Source organism: Peromyscus californicus, unplaced genomic scaffold (genome assembly GCF_007827085.1).
Source record: "Peromyscus californicus insignis strain IS unplaced genomic scaffold, ASM782708v3 Scaffold_20__1_contigs__length_68692818, whole genome shotgun sequence".
NCBI classification, from domain to species: domain Eukaryota; kingdom Metazoa; phylum Chordata; class Mammalia; order Rodentia; family Cricetidae; genus Peromyscus; species Peromyscus californicus.
In genome coordinates, this window is record NW_026294503.1 from 66,282,319 (window position 1) to 66,299,555 (window position 17,237).

The 17,237-nt window shown below is 52.4% G+C and overlaps 1 protein-coding gene across 1 annotated transcript; it reads right to left on the reverse strand.

Annotated features, from left to right (window-relative positions):
* Window positions 1-319: 319 nt before the first annotated feature.
* On the reverse strand, window positions 320-7,097 carry LOC128116353 (keratin, type II cuticular Hb1-like). Its single transcript, XM_052747527.1, has 9 exons — window positions 6,545-7,097; window positions 4,909-5,117; window positions 3,917-3,977; window positions 3,694-3,789; window positions 3,033-3,197; window positions 2,660-2,785; window positions 2,158-2,378; window positions 1,200-1,231; window positions 320-768 (listed from the first exon to the last, which is right to left on the reverse strand). The coding sequence occupies exons 1-9, from the start codon at window positions 6,977-6,979 to the stop codon at window positions 602-604; spliced, it is 1,512 nt and encodes a 503-aa protein (XP_052603487.1). The 5' UTR covers window positions 6,980-7,097; the 3' UTR covers window positions 320-601.
* Window positions 7,098-17,237: the final 10,140 nt, after the last annotated feature.

Sequence of the window (17,237 nt, forward strand, 5' to 3'; positions counted from 1 at the left end):
AAGGCCTCTGGGAATGAAGAAAGGATGTGTATGTATGTATGGGGGAAACAGGTGTCAGGGGTCACATCTCTCTTTGGTGGGCAACACTGAGAGCACGCCCCCAAAGCCACATGGCCTAGTAGGTGTGGTACAGGCAACCTGAGCTTTGAGCTCTGCCTGGTGGGGATGGGGAGACAACTCTGTTTGGGAACAGGCCCTGTAAATGTCTACCACAGGGACAGGCCCCAGTGGCTCCAGTCCTTCGGCCATATCACCCAGCCAGTGCTCCCCAGACAACAGTACGAGCTTACCCCAAGAAAGCACGACATCTTACACACTCTGAGAGTAGGCACAGTTTATTGCACAACACGGCCTAGAGGCTAGAGGCACAGGAAGCAGGACTGGGCACCTCCAGGGCCGCAGCTGAGGCAGGGGGCTGATCTATCACAGCCAGCAGCAGGTAGCTGGACAGAGGGGCAGCTGCTGGGGGTGGGGACTGTATTCTCAGAACACAAGGGCAGCTGGGGGTGGGGACTGTATTCTCAGAACACAAGGGCAGCAGACCTTGAGGCTACTGTGTTCAGCCCTGTGGGGCAGGCCACTCCCTGCTCCCTCTTGACTCCTAACACCTCCCCTGGTAACAGGAGCCGCTTCCACAGGGTGCACACAGGCCAGTGCTCACCGCCACATTCCCGCTGCATGGGGCGCTGCAGACGCTGCCTGTCACTGGCCGTGAGCCAGACACACACAGGTCCCCGCACACAACTCCACCACGGGAGCTGCTGACACCTGTGGGAACAAGGGAGGGGTCTTGAAGCCTGGCTGGTGGCCACCCCAGCTAGTCACCCTTCCCTTGGTCAGTGCGGTTGCTCCAGCCCTTCAGGGAAGGCCACAAAGAGCCTTCCGTTCTAGTTTGTAAGCTGTGCAGGGAGGCCTGAGTTACGGACCTGTTTCTGCTCTGTAACGCCTTTTGTGGACTCCCTCACTTCTACAAGGCAGACACCATACTAAGTGACTTCTGGGTTCCCTGGGGGTGATATCTTTCCCCTTTCCCACCCTAGCCATTCTGGGGGCTAACCTCAGTCTCTCTTTCTGCATGAGCAACCTCGTCCCCTTGACAGGAGTTATGAGTGATATTTTCCCAGTGTCTGTATACCACACTGGGGAATCCTTGCTGATGCACAAGCCTACAGTTTTCTTTTAGGATTCATTGTACTTACAGACGTTCACAGCTCCAACACCTTCGCACAGCCTGAGCGGAGGAAAGGCGGGGAAGAGAGAGGAGACAGAATGAGATATCATCAGGTTACCCTCAGATGCCACATTCCCATTCATATTTAACTTCGTGTCACTCAGACAAAGGTGTCTCTGTGGTGGTTGTGGCCATGCGGGGCGCACTATACTGAGCCGAGTCAGAATGGTTTCACGTCTTGCTTGCCTTCATTCGGCCGACTGCAACGTGTAGCCCCAACAAGCCCCTGACAGACTTGGCTAGGCCCAGCCTTGGGAAGAAATGGCCCCCACAGGCTCTGACTGCTGGTGCTGTTTTGGGAGGCTGTGGAACTTTAGGAGGTGAGGTTGAGCTGGAGAAAGTAGGTCACCAGAAGTGAGACTTCAAAGGTGACACCCTGGTCTCTGGCTCTTGATCCTGCCCGGTCTGTCCGCTGCTGTGTGAACAGCCTCACTACATACTTCCACAGCCGTGAATGGAACTGCCTTGCCATGGTCTCCTTGCTAGGATGGGCCCAGATCCCCTGAAACTGTGAGCTGAAGGAGCTCCCCCACCTCTGTCCAGCACTGTGGTCACAGCAATGCAAAGTAACAAAGGCATCCTCCTGGGCATACAGCCCAAGGGCAGAAGTTGGCCAGCAGCCCTAACCCAGGGCAAAACCTTATGGACCTATAGGCAAGATGCCCATCTTGGAAGACCCAAGGGATTTCTGACCCAGAGGTAGGGCACTCTGGTTCTAGTCCTATGATGACTGGAGCTCTGGCTCTGTGGTGGCAACGGTTTGTGTCATGAGGCCACCCAAGGCCAATTCAAGAACACTGGGCTCCAGTCAGAAATGGCTCTAGCTTATGCTGGTTCTTGGGGCTGAAACTGAGATGCGCAGGGTGGGAGACAGACAGACAAAGCAGGGGAAGTTCCTGAGGTAGTGGAGTGTGTGAGGGACTCACCTCTGCTCCTCGCCCTCCAGCAGGCGCCTGTAGGTGGCGATCTCGATGTCCAGCCCCAGCTTGGAGTTCATCACCTCCTGGTACTCCTTGAGCAGGCAGGCCATGTCCTGCTTGGCCTTCTGCAGGGCAGCCTCCAGCTCAGCCAGCTTGCAGCGGGCATCGGTGAGGGCGGCCTCTCCCTGCTGCTCAGACTGGGTCACTGCGGCCTCCAGCTTGTTGTTCTGGGGACACAGAAGAGAAAGAGATCGCCTATGGTCCCTGGGTTGCTCTATGTATTACCTGGATGTATCTAGTCTGCTACCAGCTGGGAAACATCCTTCACCCTCAAATAAGAAATTTTTCTTTATAAATGTGGCTCAACCTGAGTGACTGTGGTCAGGATTCTGTTCATATACACAGGAGGTATACTAAATGGTAAGATCCAAGCAGGGCACATGCTGGCCCTATGGCACTGAGTAGGCACCCAGCCTCCCTGGTCTCAGCACAGCTGACCCCTACATACCTGGCACTTGGCGTTCTCAATCTCGGCTGTCAGCCTCTGGATGATGCGGTTCAGCTCATTCATCTCCTCTCTGGTGCGACGCAGGGTCTCCCCATGCCGGATCACTGTGGCCTTCATCTCCTCACACTGGGGATGGGGGAAACAGAGATGCCCATGAAGCACAGGATGCAACATCCACCCAGTGAGCACACCACCACTGAGTGTGCAAGGTGTGCAAGATGCACAGCAGCACAGTGCTCAGCCGGGGCTGCCTCCTCCACCTGAGAGCTGTTTGCAATCTTCTTGCGACTCTTGGGGTGCATGAAACCTTTTCTGATAGATCCTGGAGTCCTTCCCACTGTCATGTCTAAGGACAGGTGTTGTGACCACTCACCTTGGTGCGGTACCAGGACTCAGCCTCTGCCCGGCTGCGGGTGGCAATGTCATCATACTGAGCCTTGATCTCAGCCACGATGCAGTCCATGTTCAGGTCCCGGCTGTTGTCCATCTTGACGATGACAGAGGTGTCTGAGATGTGGGCGTGGAGGATTCGGGTCTCCTGTGGGAGGAGAGAGAAGGAAGACAGTCAGGTTCCCTGGGCTTTTCTTCACCCGCCGTTCCCCCAACCCCCATGGCTCTCTTGGAACCTGCCAGCCATATTTGTAGGAAAATGACTGCCCCCTAAAAAAGTGACAGCTTTCTGTTTGCAAGTTCCCTTTGAGGCAGCCAAGGATTTCTCAAATTCTTGCTTGGGGAATTGCTTAGACCCAGCAAACCCAGGCTGTATCCAGATGGTTCCTTAGGGACAGACTGTGCCCTGGGGCCTAAAGCTGGTCTAGGGTCAGTAAGACTGAGCTGTACCTGTTGGTTTAGGAAGGACTAGGTGCCCCTGGATGGACAGCTCATCTCGCCTGCCTGGTTCTTCAGTCCCCCACCCAAGCTCTCCAGTCTCCAACCTGGGCTCATGTGTCAGATTGGGTTACTTACGAGGGGCTTGGTGGGTTCGGGGGTTCCCTCCAAGCCTTGTGTGTGCTTACCATGGCTACCACCCTTACCTCTTCATATAGCCGCCGCAGGAAGTCGATCTCCTGGGTCAGCGCCTCCGCATTGGCCTCGAGGTCTGACTTGCGCAGGTAGGCACAGTCCACATCCTGTGAGGTTTGCAGAGAGCCATAATGCTACCTCTTCCTTGGGCCTTAGGGCATCTGGCTGCTGAGTGGCAGCCCAGTGGGGACAGGGTGGGGTGGAACTGGGTGGGGACTAACTTCAATCACTCACCTTCTTCAGAGCCACAAATTCATTCTCTGCTGTGGCTCTGAGTGCAACTTCTTCTTCATACCTGAGGCAGGAGGGAAAGAGGGCCTTGTTCAAGTGGCCATGGGCCTTGGCCATGAAGCTGACTCACAAAGCATCCTGGACTCCAGGCCTCTTTAGAGGATCTGGGATAGGCCAGGCTCTAGGCACATGCCCATGAGAACATTAGGTCTTTGCAGTAGAGATAGGAGAGCAGTGTTTGGAAGCTGTGCTTCGACACAGACACACAGACACAGAGAGACACACTCACATGTGTGCGTGTGTGTGTGTGGGGGGTGGGGGTTGGGCAGAGGGGAATACTGTTTTTCCTCATCCTTTGCTCTGAGCCCTTGGTCAGCACCCTGTTTATTATCTCTTCCTGGAGTGAGCCAAGGGACCACTCTGTAGGAAGGCCTGCTCAGAGCCAGGGGTAGTGGCCAGGGTGCGCCACTGAAGAAGGCTAGTCCCTTTGAGAAACAGAAGCTTTCTGAGACTCAGTGCCCATCTTTCCTGGCTGTGTCACATGTAACTGAAAGTCTCCAGATGTGACCATGCCATGCCTGCATCCCAGCAGGCTGTAAACCCCCAAGGGCAGGGACCATGCCCGTCGCTGGCTGGATCAGCAGCCTCCTGTTGTGTCTACCTGGGTGTGGAAGGTTTTGGACAAGAGAGTAGGAAGGAAACCCTACAAACATCATCCAGAGGCTTAAGGGCTAGTTCTGGAGACCAGGAAATGTAGCTTTTCCCAGATGTTTGTTGGATGGAGAAAGGAAGCCTGTACTACTTGGGGGAGGCTGATGACAATCTGTCTTGCAAAGGAAAGGGACCCTGTGCTTGGAGGAAGGCCGGGAAAGGGATTCCTTGATGGACAAGGCAGGGGCGGGCTTCCTGACCTAGGCAGGCAGAGATCCCAACCACAGGCCAGGTGTTCCTCTGTACCCAGGGAGCTCCTACCAAGACTGCCCAGTGACCCTCACCTCTTCTTGTAGCCCTCCATGGCCTCCTGGGCATGGTTGAGCTCAGCAGCCAGCCTCCCGCTGTCAGCCTCCACACACTCAGCCTCCCTCCTCAGGGTTTCGATGTAGCCCTCGAACAGCGGCTCCACGTTGCTCTCACAGCACTTGCGATTCTGATAGAACTGCCACTTGGTCTCCAGCAGCTTGTTCTGCTGCTCCAGGAAGCGCACCTGCCATTCAGAATAAAAGTCTGAGAATGGACTCTTGCAGGATCAGAGGGCAAGGGTGCTCGCTGGTGCGCATGCACGCACGCACACATACACACACACATATATACACACTCACACACACAGCAACAGCACCTGAAAGCCCATGTCCTCCCTGTTTGGCATGTCATCTTTCTATAACCACACTGGGGCTGAATCAGTTTACTTCCTGGAACTCCTTGAGAGCTGACTTCAGTCAGTTCATCTGGTGTCATGGGAAGTGCTTAAACCACACTCCAGGTCACACGTGACCCAAGGTCACCATGTGTAACCTGGATGAAGCACCGAGCCCTCTGCAGAGTGGAGCAGTTAAAGCACCTGTCACAAAGTGTAGAGAGAGATGTCACCCCGAGAAGATAACACAGCGAGGCAGCTGTGGCAGTCAACCTGCAGACGGACCGGTGGGTCTGCTTAGACTGTAAACTCTGGAAAGTGAAGTGAGCGTGTGCCACAATTACGGAACGCTGCAACAGCAGCTCAGTTAGAATAATAGGCACCTGGGATAGGAGTGCAGGAATGCCTTGTGTTCCACCCTTGCACTCAAGAGCCGAGCCAGGGAACATGGCTGACCCTGGAGAGAGACCCTGGATCTGCAGGGGCCATGTCCCACCCCTATAATTACAGATTATTGGTCCCCAAGCTACATATTACCCCCATCGCCCCCCGACCCGGTTGGTCTACTCTCAGACACAGACGCCTTCGGCCAGTAACGTTGCTATATCCCTGGTAAGTTCCTTCCTGAGCTACTTGTTGCGTCTTGTGTGTGACAGCTCTGGACTGCTCTCCCCAGCCCAGAACTGCTCTCTCCTCGAGCCTTCTTCTCCCTGTGCTCACGCTTCAGTTGCATATGGCTGCCTGGATTCTGCGAGGATGGCTGCAGGCTCGGGCCTGTGGAGCCCAGACCACACACAGACTCCTTCCCAGAAGGCTCTGGGGGTGGGGCCTGTGGCTGTAGCTCAGGCCGTCATGCTGAGCTCCAGTACAGTCGCTTGCACAAAGTACCCTGGCCCAGGTGCTCCATGGGATTAAAACAGCTCTGTGAGATGAACTTCCAGGCAGTCTTCGCAGTCACTCTTTCTACTCTTGACGTGGGGAGGACACCCAGCTTCCTGCATGAGCATCTACTTGGTCTCACAGACCGGAGAGTCCCAGAGGGCAGCTCTGGGGGAGCTGTGCGGCGAGGCTATGCCTGGCTTCTGTAGGTCCAGCTCCTAGTTTTGCTTTCAATTGGTTTTCCCATATCAGACTGGAAGGTACTGCTTCCAGTCTCTTTCTGTCTGTGACCTGTGGCCTTGGGGGTTCTATGGGTTTGTACTCTGATTTCCCCTCAACACCCTGCCTCGGCCATGCCTATGGTGGGCTCCAGGAAGGGGCTGGTCCAGGACACCCACCTTGTCGATGAAGGCTGCAAACTTGCTGTTGAGACACTTGATCTGTTCCTTCTCCTCATGCTTCACACACTGAGCATTGGGGTCGATCTCCAGGTTGAGGGGTGTGAGCAGGCTCTCATTGACAGAGACTGTGGTGATGCAGGGGGGTGTGGGCCCGCAGACACCTCCAGAGCGATATCCGAAGCTGCGTCCACAGGAGCCAGAGCGGAAGGCCCCGCAGACGCTGTGGCTGCCGAAGCCCCCTGAGAGTCCGCGGTAGCAGGAGATGCCGCGGTAGGGAGCTGCGGAGATGCAGCATTTGCCAGGCCGGGGCCCGCAGGCTGAGGCGCAGCTGAAGTTTCCAGTTCGAAAGCCACAGGTCATGGTGGAGGACACGTGCAAAGAGGAGAGAAGCTGAGAGTGGATGGAGCCGAGGCTGTGTGTTCCCTGGGTCATTGAAGGCCCTTTTATATGCCCACAGCAGCTGGCATTAAAAGAGGCCAAGAAGAGACAATAGCTGTGTTTTATTGGCTTGGCAGCGCCTGGCCTCTTAAGCTCCAGCTCGCTTGCCTCCTGGTGTGGCTGTGTCAACAATCCTGGCCACGGGCCTGTTTCATCTTCAAAGCCATTTACAAGCTTCCTCCTGGTCTTTGCCCCTCCCTTGGTCTCAGGGAGAGAAGGGCACGGGAATTCCTTGGCGCATGCTCTCTGAACCCTTTTCAGGAAGGGGCCTACCTGGGCTATGGATCCTGGAGATCCGACCTGACTTTTAGCAGAGTGGCTGGCGGGTCTGTCCTTCCCTATAAGGGCCTATGTCCTTAAAACCTCCTTCTCATTTATCCCCATCCAAAAGGCAGCCAGATAAGGTCCTGTCAACCTTTTCCAGCTCCTTCTTTCAGGGTGGGGTGGGGGTGAGGGCTCAAGAGACTGGAGTGGGAACAGGGCTTGGTCTCTACATTTTGGGTACTCCCAGTGCAGGGAGAGCAGCTGGCACGTGGGAGAAGGCAAGTTGGAATGCTCAGCATAGACCTGACAAAAGCAGTGATTCTCAACCTTCCTAACGCTGTGACCCTTTAATCCAGTTCCTCCTGCTGTGGTGACCCCCCAACCATAAAGTTATTTCATTGCTACTTCACAACTGTAATTTTGCTACTGTTATGACTCATAATGTAAATATCTGATATGCAGGATATCTGATATGTGACTCCCCCAAGGGGTCAAGACCCACAGAGAACTGCTGCTTGGGTTTTGGATGTCATTGCGGGTAGAATCTGGAGCAAGGCTTGAGAATGGGCTCTCCAGAGTTCCAGGTGTCTCAGTGGGGAATCAGAGGAGGGTTTGAGAAGGACTGGGAGGGGGCAGAATAGAGAGGACCCCAGACCCTGTAGTCTAGCTCTGATCTGGAGACTGCTCGTTCCTCCGTTTTCCAGGAAATGCGAACTCAATCACCTTGGCTGTAGCCACAATGCTGCTGGATCCCTGGGGATTCAGCTAAGATCCAGGGTTTTGGAGGTGGGTGGTGTGGAAGGAGCTTGGGGAAACCAGTTTTTGTCCAATGGGTAACGGAGAAGCTGCAATTGGGAAGAATGTTCTTTCATATCCAGGCCGGGCAGTGGTGGCACACGCCTTTAATCCCAGCACTCGAGAGGCAGAGGCAGGCAGAACTCTGTGAGTTCAAGGCCGGCCTGGTCTCCAAAGCGAGTTCCAGGAAAGACACCAAAGCTGCACAGAGAAACCCTGTCTCAAAAAAAGCCCCCCAAACAAAAACAAACAAACAAACAAACAAACAAAAGAACTGGGGTCTGACAAGGTATAAACGGCAAGCTCAGGGACTGTCTTGGTGTGCCTGCACCCACTGGGAAACAGGAAAAATACTGTGTGGGGTCTACAGGGTCCTGAATGGGGTCTAGTCCTCCCCTAGGGAGGACTCACTGAATGGCATAAGGCTGGGACTCAGGGGACTGCTCTTAAAGCCATGCTTTCTTTATTTGGCCTTATCTTTAAGCTCAGGTCACACGATGGCAGATCCAGGAGGGTTCCCTGACCTGGTGTCTGAGCTCATAAACTCTCCCAGGCACACGTCTCTTGGTGGCCTTTGAGAATGATGCCTTTGATGGAACCATTTCCTGAGTAAGCTACAGCCTGAGCTAAAAATAACCCTCCACGCATCCCACCAGCACCTCACCTTCTCTGCTCCTCCTTGTGGGGTGTGGGGTGTGGACCAAGCGCATCCCGCAGGGAGCTTTTGGAAAGAAGAGGAGCCTGTCTGCTGTCAGGAAGCTGGTCCGCACCTTCCAGGGGTGTGGAGGAAAGGGCTCTTTTGGACCCCACATTCAAGTCTCTACAGTTTCAGGCTAAGGTGTGGGTGGTGGGATGGGGTACCTGGTGTGAGAGTCCCACCACGGGGCTGGCCTTGAGGCTTGGGCCTGGTGGGATCTCTGCAGCTGCTGGAGAGAGGGTGGGGCTGACTGGTTCTGTCATGCTAAGCCTTAGCAGGTTCACAGCTGCTAGACGAGCAAGAAAGACCCTTCTCCTCTGTGCGGGAGGGAAGCATCAGGAATGACTTGGTTCAGTGGTCACGTGGGACCAGGTCCTTGAAGTGCTGAGGGGTATTTTCCCCAAAGCTTGTCTTCCTCACTGCCCCGTAACTGCCCCAGTGTTCTCTGGCTAGCTCATCTCTCACAGCCCTGGGGCTGGAATCAAGTGGGTCCTTTTGCTGAGGAACTCGTGTATAGACACTTCCTCAGCTTGAGGAGCCATGATGATGTTCATGCCTGTCTGGCTATTGTTGCAACAGACTCGCAACATTCAAGGCATCTTTGGCTACTGGGGGCTCGTACCAGCTCTGCGTGAGGCCCAGACTGCTCCAGTTCCCTTACATGTACAGTTGGAATGGCTGCGGCACATGCTTTGCTGGCGTGGGATTCGATGGTCCCAATTCAAGCCATGGGAAGGGCCACCTGACCCCAACTTCATGCTTACCGGGCGACTGGGTCTTGGTTGCCTGCAGCCAGCAAGACCTTGCAAAGGGACAGTGTCATGGCTAGGGAGATGCCAAGAACCACACCTTGGGTCAGCAGAAAACAGCCATGGATTTATGAGGCGACCATCGCCACCTCAAAAAGCCTAAATTAGAGCTCACAGGTGTAAGTGTCGAAGAACAAAGACATTGGGACCAGCGAGCTCCTGAAAACAGACACACGCAGGAAACTGACAAAGGCCCTAGGCAGCTCTCCCCACCAAGGCTGGCTCTGCCCACCTGGGTCCCAGCTGTGATTGGTTCTGGCTTTGACCAAAGCCTTTAAAGGCCCCAGCTGAGACTACAGTTCCGTCATAAGGCCTGTGCTCTGTGACTGCTCTGGGCTGCTGCTTGATGACTCAGTTGCCTAGGGACTGACCTGTCCCAGCTGCCTGGGCCATCTGCTGGCCCTGGCCAGTCAGTCCTCTGAGCCTGTCTGTTGTTCTGGGCTGGTGGCTCCCACCTGTATCCTCCTAACTGTTTTGCTGGTGGTAATCACCTGAATGCCTGGCTTCTTTTTCCGTGCTCTCTGGCTTTGCTATTTCTTCTTATCTTTGTGTCTCAACATCCATGGGCCTTTGCTTTTGTTGTCTGTCATTTTTTAACTGAATTTTGAGAAACACCTGTGACATTTCTGTACACAGCCTTCAGTTTCCTTAACACCAATTGTTCAACATGGGCCTGTGGGACCAAAGGGTTTGCCGGGGCCGGGGCCCATTGTCCAGTGCCTGGCTACGTGTAGAAGTGATATTTATTTGGGGGAAGCCATTTCTGGGAAGTCGGAGGGTCTGGGAGTCAGAAAAAGTAGATACAAGTTCTGAGTTGGACGTGGTGTGACAGGATAATCTTTGCAAGGTTTCATTCTTCAGCTGTAAAATAGTGCAGTGGCTGTCTGGGCTCTGTGATGAGCTAGCCAGCTGGTATATGTGAAGTGCGTCAAAGCACCCCATCAGAGGGCTCTGTTCCAGGCCTTTATAACCTCTCTTCTCTCAACCTTGGCTTCTCTGGTTTTGCCTTCTGCCTGTGAACCCACAGCACACGAAGGCCAGTGGGCCTCGCCACACTCTTGACAACTGCATATGGCAAAAGTGCTGTGCCCCTCACAGGACAGAGAGGGATTTACTACACGCTGCGTGTCCTCCAGGGCCAAGCTGGTCAGCTGGCTCAGTTTGCAGCGATGCCCCAGTTAAATGGCCACTGACGGAGCAGATGGTCAAGGCTGGTGTGATAGGTGCACCTGTCTCAGCAGCTCCGAGGCCATGCAGCAGGCGGAGGCTCGGGAGGACAGAAGAAGCGCATCTCAGACAAGCACGTGAGCACGACAGGTGAGTGGCCATGTTGGGAGGAGCTCAGAGGATGTCGCATCTGAAGGCGAACCTGGGGTACATGCTCATTCGATCAGTTACATTTTATTTTGTCAGTGTAACAAATACCTCATAGACACAGCCCAGGGGAGGAAGATCTGTTTTGGTCACTGTTCAGAGGACACAGTCCGCCATGGGGAGAGGGGTGGTACTAGAGCCACTCATACCCACGGGAGCTTGGGGCTCTGCTTGCTCACATCTCAGCAGCCAAGGCAGCACAGAGACCAAGTTGGAAGCAGGCTGGGTTATATCCATAAACTCTGTCCCTAGAGCTCTACACTGGCCAGCTTGATCCCATGTCCACAGTGACGTCACCAGTTGGGACTGAACATTCTAAACAGCGGCCTGTGGGGGCCATTTCACACTCAAACCATGACACTCATTTTCAAGGTTGTGCTGGAACATACTGGAATTACCAGCAAAGAAAGAAATGAGGGGCTGGGGGAGGGGGAGATAGCTCAACGGGTTAAGGGTGTTTGCTGTGCAAGCTTGGGGACCTGAGTTTGAAATTCCCAGCATCCATGTAACAATCTGAGTGTGGCTGTGCCTCCTGTCACCCCGGTGTTGGGAGACGATGGCCATACTGGGAGCTTGCTGACCAGCCAGCCTAGGTGAGTCAGCGGTTTCCACTGCATGCTCCTCCCATAATGCCATGCCCCTATGGTGAGGCAGCCTGAATACCCAGTCAGTTAACCATGCTGAACCGTGCTGTTTGGACTTTCTTCCTCCAAAATAATGAGCTGGAAACCTTGTTCTCTTTTATTCCTTCCTAGCCTCAGACATTTTGTTATAGTAACGTAGTAATGTAATGTGGATTGGCACACCCAGCAATCCCACTCTAGAGAGGACCTCAAGCTCGAATCTGAGAGTAGTTTGTTCTCTTACAAGGACAAGGTCATCCACTGTGGCATTATTTCTATAGAAGCAGGTTAGAGGCAGCTTAGCTACCATAGATTGGCCAGAGATAAGTACCTGATGATAAATCATGACATGCCAGAAGGTGTGAAGGTTAAAGGTAACCAGAAAGTAATGTGACAAAGTTAATGCACTTACAAGCCATGTGGTGCTGAGGTATGAAAGGCGGAGCAGAAGCTGGGGACCAGAGCAGGAGCTGGGGACCAGAGAAGAAGCTGGGGACCAGAGGAGGAGCTGGGGACCAGAGGAGAAGCTGGGGACCAGGGCAGGAGCTGGGGACCAGAGGAGGAGCTGGGGACCAGGGCAGGAGCTGGGGGCCAGAGCAGGAGTTAGGGACCAGAGCAGGAGTTGGGGAACCAGAGGAGGAGCTGGGAATCAGAGGAGGAGCTGGGGGCCAGAGGAGGAGCTGGGAATCAGAGGAGGAGCTGGGGGCCAGAGGAGGAGCTGGGGGCCAGAGCAGGAGTTAGGGACCAAAGCAGGAGTTGGGGAACCAGAGGAGGAGCTGGGAATCAGAGGAGGAGCTGGGGGCTAGAGGAGGAGCTGGGAATCAGAGGAGGAGCTGGGGGCCAGAGGAGGAGCTGGGAGTCAGAGGAGGAGCTGGGAATCAGAGGAGGAGCAGGACATGTATGTGAATGCCATACACACACTGCAGCACCATCACCACTTATTTCAGAGTGATGAATGCATCCTCCGGGATGAGGAGAGAGAGGAAGGAAGAAAGAAGGCAACATAGATAGCCCTAGGCAGAGGATGAGCAGGGCAGTCCACCTGACTCTCTGCCATGTCAAAGGAAATCTGGAAACCGGGTGGGAGGGGCCTAGGAGGCCAGTTAGAACCAGCCTGGGGCCCAAGACTTCATGTGTCTTCTCTGGAGAAGTGCAGCTTAGAAAGAGACAGGAGCGGGAGGGTGGAGCCCGAGCTCTGTTTTGGAGTTTGGTGTGTTGGGCATGGGTGGTGACTTCTTGCTGCCCAGGCTGGTTCCCATGAGCTGAGCACATGCAGGGATGCCACTGGGTGAGAGAAACCACACAGGGAAGAGCTGGGAGAAGCCACTTCCCACGTTCCTCAACCTGGGGGTGTTTCTTGTAGGAAAAGGACTTTCCCTGATGGTGACCTTGGGAACTGGCTCAGGGGAACAGACTCCAGGTGAGGGAGCCCTCTAGTGGGAACACTGAAACAGTCCTATTGCACCTTTTCAAAGGCTATTGGTGACACACATACACAGCTTCCCAGCCCTCCCTCTCCTGGGGCCTTTCCTCACTGCCAGCCTCCTCTGAGAGACCTTCAGCCTGTATCGGGTGGAAGCGTGGGGCTGCTTCTAGACTTGATAATGACCCCACCACTACCCCATCATTCTGGGGTTCGTTCTCATTGGTGCTGCCCCTGCTACCCCGTGTTTGGTCCCGTGTCAGCGTCCATACTGGCGAGTGCTGGCAAGATCAACTTTCAGTCTCAGTTCTCCAAGATCACCTGGCCTGGAGTGTATGGTGGTGGCGGCCAGATGCACATCTCTTAAAGAGCTGTGTCTCCTATGTTGGGTCTTGGCTACAAACCTAGGGTCACATGAAGTAGCCACTTCCTCTCCCAGCCTCAGCCAGTCCCGCAGTCAAGATTCTGGTTACTCTGCAGATGTCCCAGTGTCTCGATAAGGCTACCTCATTCTAGAAATCATGAGTCTGTGTCCCAGGCCCATCAGATACAAGGACTTTTAGGGGCCCCCAAGTGCCCTTCTTCAGTTCAGAGGAGGGTGCTCTCTTCTGATAACCCCAACTCCAGAGACTAGCTGATTGGGAGATGGCTTGGAGAGATGTGTGACTTACCTCAGTTAGCACCAGGCTGGGATGGAACCAGCTCTCTTCTCAGCTCACCCAGGGTAGGTCCTCTGGCCCCAGGTGCATATGAGGTGTTCTCCCCGAACCCCTGTGCTGTCCAGGCCCAGTGCAAAGAGGCCTGGGCTGAAAAGGAGCAACCCTGTGGCAGCATCTCACGGGTTAGGACATTTTGCCTCTGAGCTACCCAAGGAGCCCATGTGTGCACCACCCCATAGAAATATGGAGGCAGGCAGAATCATTTGTACCTTCTCTAGAGGACCTTGTGGTCAGTATACTGTCAAGTATACTGTCTTGGTTACTGTTCTGTTGCTGTGATGAAACACCATGTCCAAGGCAACTTACAAGAGGAAGTGTTTAGTTGGTGGCTTGCTTACAGTTTCAGAGGTTGAGTCCATGACCATCATGGTGGGGAGCATGGCAGCAGGCAGGCAGGCACAGTGCTAAAGCTGTTGCTGAGAGCTTACATACTGACCCCGCAGGCAGGAGACAGAGAAAGAGAACTGGACTGGACTGGGCATGGTTTTTTGAAATCTCAAAGCCTACCCACAGCGACACACCTCCTCCAACAAGGCCACACCTCTTAATCCTTTCCAAACAGTTCCATCAACTGGGGCCAAGCATTCAAGTACATGAGCCTATGGGGGCCATGCTCATTCACACCAATGCACTTTATAAAAGTAGGATTCCAGATCTTTTTCTGGCATTTTGGCTGTCTCATCATTTTGGTTTCCCACTATCCAAAGGCTTTCTGCTTACGAGGGTGTGCAGTAGACTCCAGTGTTGTCTCTGGATCCTTGAGTTTCTTGGCTGTGTTTTACTTACCCTTTGAAATGTGTGTGTCCATCCTGGTTCATAGTTTATTCCTTCCCCCACTTTGTATGAATTCCTGGAGAGAAGTTGTTTGCATAGGCTGATAGACTGATAAAAACTTCAATGACTTTTTGGGTGTTTGAAATGTTGTTTGTTGTTTATCTGATAGCCTAATTATAAATTCCTTTTAGCCTCTAAAGACTCATTCCTTGCCTACCTCATATCAGACCTAACATCTTGATAAACAGGATGTTTATTTGGATGTATTAACTTAACAAAACACTATTCTCCACCAATGGAAGGGCAAATGCTAGCAGATAGGATCTGAGGCCTATAGTTGAGATTCCTCTGCCTGTTGTAGGTGACCAAAGCATGTTCCCACTGATTTATTTATTTTTTTATTTTCTGTTTGTTTATTTATTTGTTTATTTATTTATTTTTGTTTTGGTTTTTCGAGACAGGGTTTCCCTGTATAGTTTTGGTGCCTGTCCTGGATCTCACTCTGTAGACCAGGCTGGCCTCGAACTCACAGAGATCCGCCTGGCTCTCCCTCCTGAGTGCTGGGATTAAAGGCATGCACCACTGCCGCCCGGCGCCTGATGTATTTTTAAATGCCTTGTTAAATAACTTCCTTTGTTCTGTTACTATCAAAACTCCACAAAGCTGCTTCCACACGGGAACATAGAACCTGGGCTCTAGAAGTTCCTCCAGGCTTCTACCTCTTTACAGGATTTTCTGGAACGACTTGCTTTCTCCTCTTTAACTGTTTTTCAAGTTTGCAGTCAGGATCATTGCTCGACGAGCTCAGTCCCTTTGACTTCAGGGTTGCTGGGCCCCTGCTGCCCATCAGCCTCCTGGGGCTTGCTCCAGACTCTGTGAACTCATGCCTAAACTTCCACTTTGTATACATCAAATATGTATAGTTATTATTATTAAATATGCACAGTTTTTATTATTAAATTATTAAATGATATTAAATAAAATAAATATTATAATTAAACACCATAATATCATACTATAATATTAAATAAAATTAATAAATATCAATTAATATTAAACATTAAATATACCATTAAATATTAAATATAATATAGAATGATAAATATAAAATAATGTTAAATAAATATTAAATAAAATTATTAAATTATTGCCATTAAATTATTGTTATAAATATGTATAGTGTCGACGGCACACTAAGGGAGTGCTTTCAATGTATAAAAGCACAAACAGGGAACAATGGCATGTTGTAATCCTAGCACTCAAGACGTAGAGGCAGGAGGATCAGGAGTTCAAGATAAGGTTCCGGGGCACAGTGAGTGGAAGGCTATCCTGGGCTATATTAGATCCTGTCTCAAAAAACAAACAACAGCAAAAACACACCCAAACAAACTAAACATGGAATCCTTGGTCTCTGATCTCCAAACCTGGGAAGTGGGTAGTGTGGGGAGTCACTGGAGGGCTGGCTCGTTTCAGTCTGGGCCGTAAAAAGACACGCAAGGAAAAGGACTGTTTTGTTTTGTGTAGCAGGAATCTTAGAAGGTCTTATTAATAAAATCAAACCTGGAGCCAGTTATTGGGGTGAATGCTGGAAGATCAGAGAAGCAGAACAAGCCACAGTCTCACCTCGCCAATTCCTCAGCTGATCCTGTTATCTCAGACTGGATGCCTCTGAGTCCTCATCCAGAATGGATCTCAGCTGAACTGCTGCTCCAAAGCTGAAAGCTTAATCAGCTAAAAGCTTCTAGTTTCTGGTCTTCACACCTTATATACCTTTCTGCTTTCTACCATCACTCCCTGGGATTAAAGGCTCACTTCTTGGGATTAAAGGTGTGTGTCACCATGCCTGGCTTTTCCCAATGTGGCCTTGAACTCACCAAGATTCAGGCGGATTCTTGCCTCTGGAATGCTAGGATTAAAGGCGTGTGCTGCCACTGCCTATCCTCTATGTTTAATATTGTGGCTGTTCAGTTCTCTGACCCCAGATAAGTTTATTAGCGTGCACAATATTTTGGGGAACACAATACCACCATAGTTTTGCTCCTCTGTCCTCTGCACTCAGGACTGGGAGTGTGTAGATGGTTGGTCCTGGCAGGCTGAGGCAGGAAGATCACAAGTTCAAGGCTTGCCTAGGTAATGTGGTAACACTCTCAAAATGGAAAATGGAAAAACCAAGTGTTGAGGGGTGTAGCTGGGGCGGCAGAGAACTTGTCTAGCATATGGGAGGCCCGGGGTTCCATCTTCAGCCCTGCAAAGCAAACGAACAAAGTGGGCAGCTAATGGGCTTTGACGGTGACAGCGAGAAATTGGCGTCTAGCTGACTTACCTGCAGGTAAAGTTGACCCTAACATGTTTTCATCAAGGTCTTCTCCTGCCCATCTCTCCCCCAGACCTTATTCCCTTCATACTCATTCATCTCAGCAGGAATGGGGTCAAAGCTATGCGGGGTTTCTCAGAATGGGTGTTTGCACAGGTTGGGATGGGGGTGCCAGGACCGAACGAGCCATTTTGTGTTCCTAATGTCTTGTTAGGCTTAGCCACATCTGGGCTGGCTGTGGGAGACAGGTGTCAAGACTGGGAAGAGGTTCTGAGATTCACAGCGAGGTGCTGAGAGTGGATGAGGCATCTGCCTGTGCCTGCCTACCTGCCTGTCATCATGGACGGTGTGATCACACTCTGTCTGCAGAGGACACTGTGTGGAATCACAAAGGAGTTTGACACAAAGAAGGTCACCCAGCTTCCTTGAGAAGAAGGTCATGTGGCATGACTTTCACATG

Bases quoted from the DNA above. Each gene is read 5' to 3' on its own strand.
- LOC128116353 (XM_052747527.1), bottom strand. From the start codon at position 6,979: ATGACCCAGGGAACACACAGCCTCGGCTCCATCCACTCTCAGCTTCTC. The intron at 3,790-3,916 runs GTGAGTGATTGA...CAAACCTCACAG, and splicing joins AATTTGTGGCTCTGAAGAAG to GATGTGGACTGTGCCTACCT. The intron at 1,232-2,157 runs GTGAGTCCCTCA...TCCTCCGCTCAG, and splicing joins CTGGAGGGCGAGGAGCAGAG to GCTGTGCGAAGGTGTTGGAG.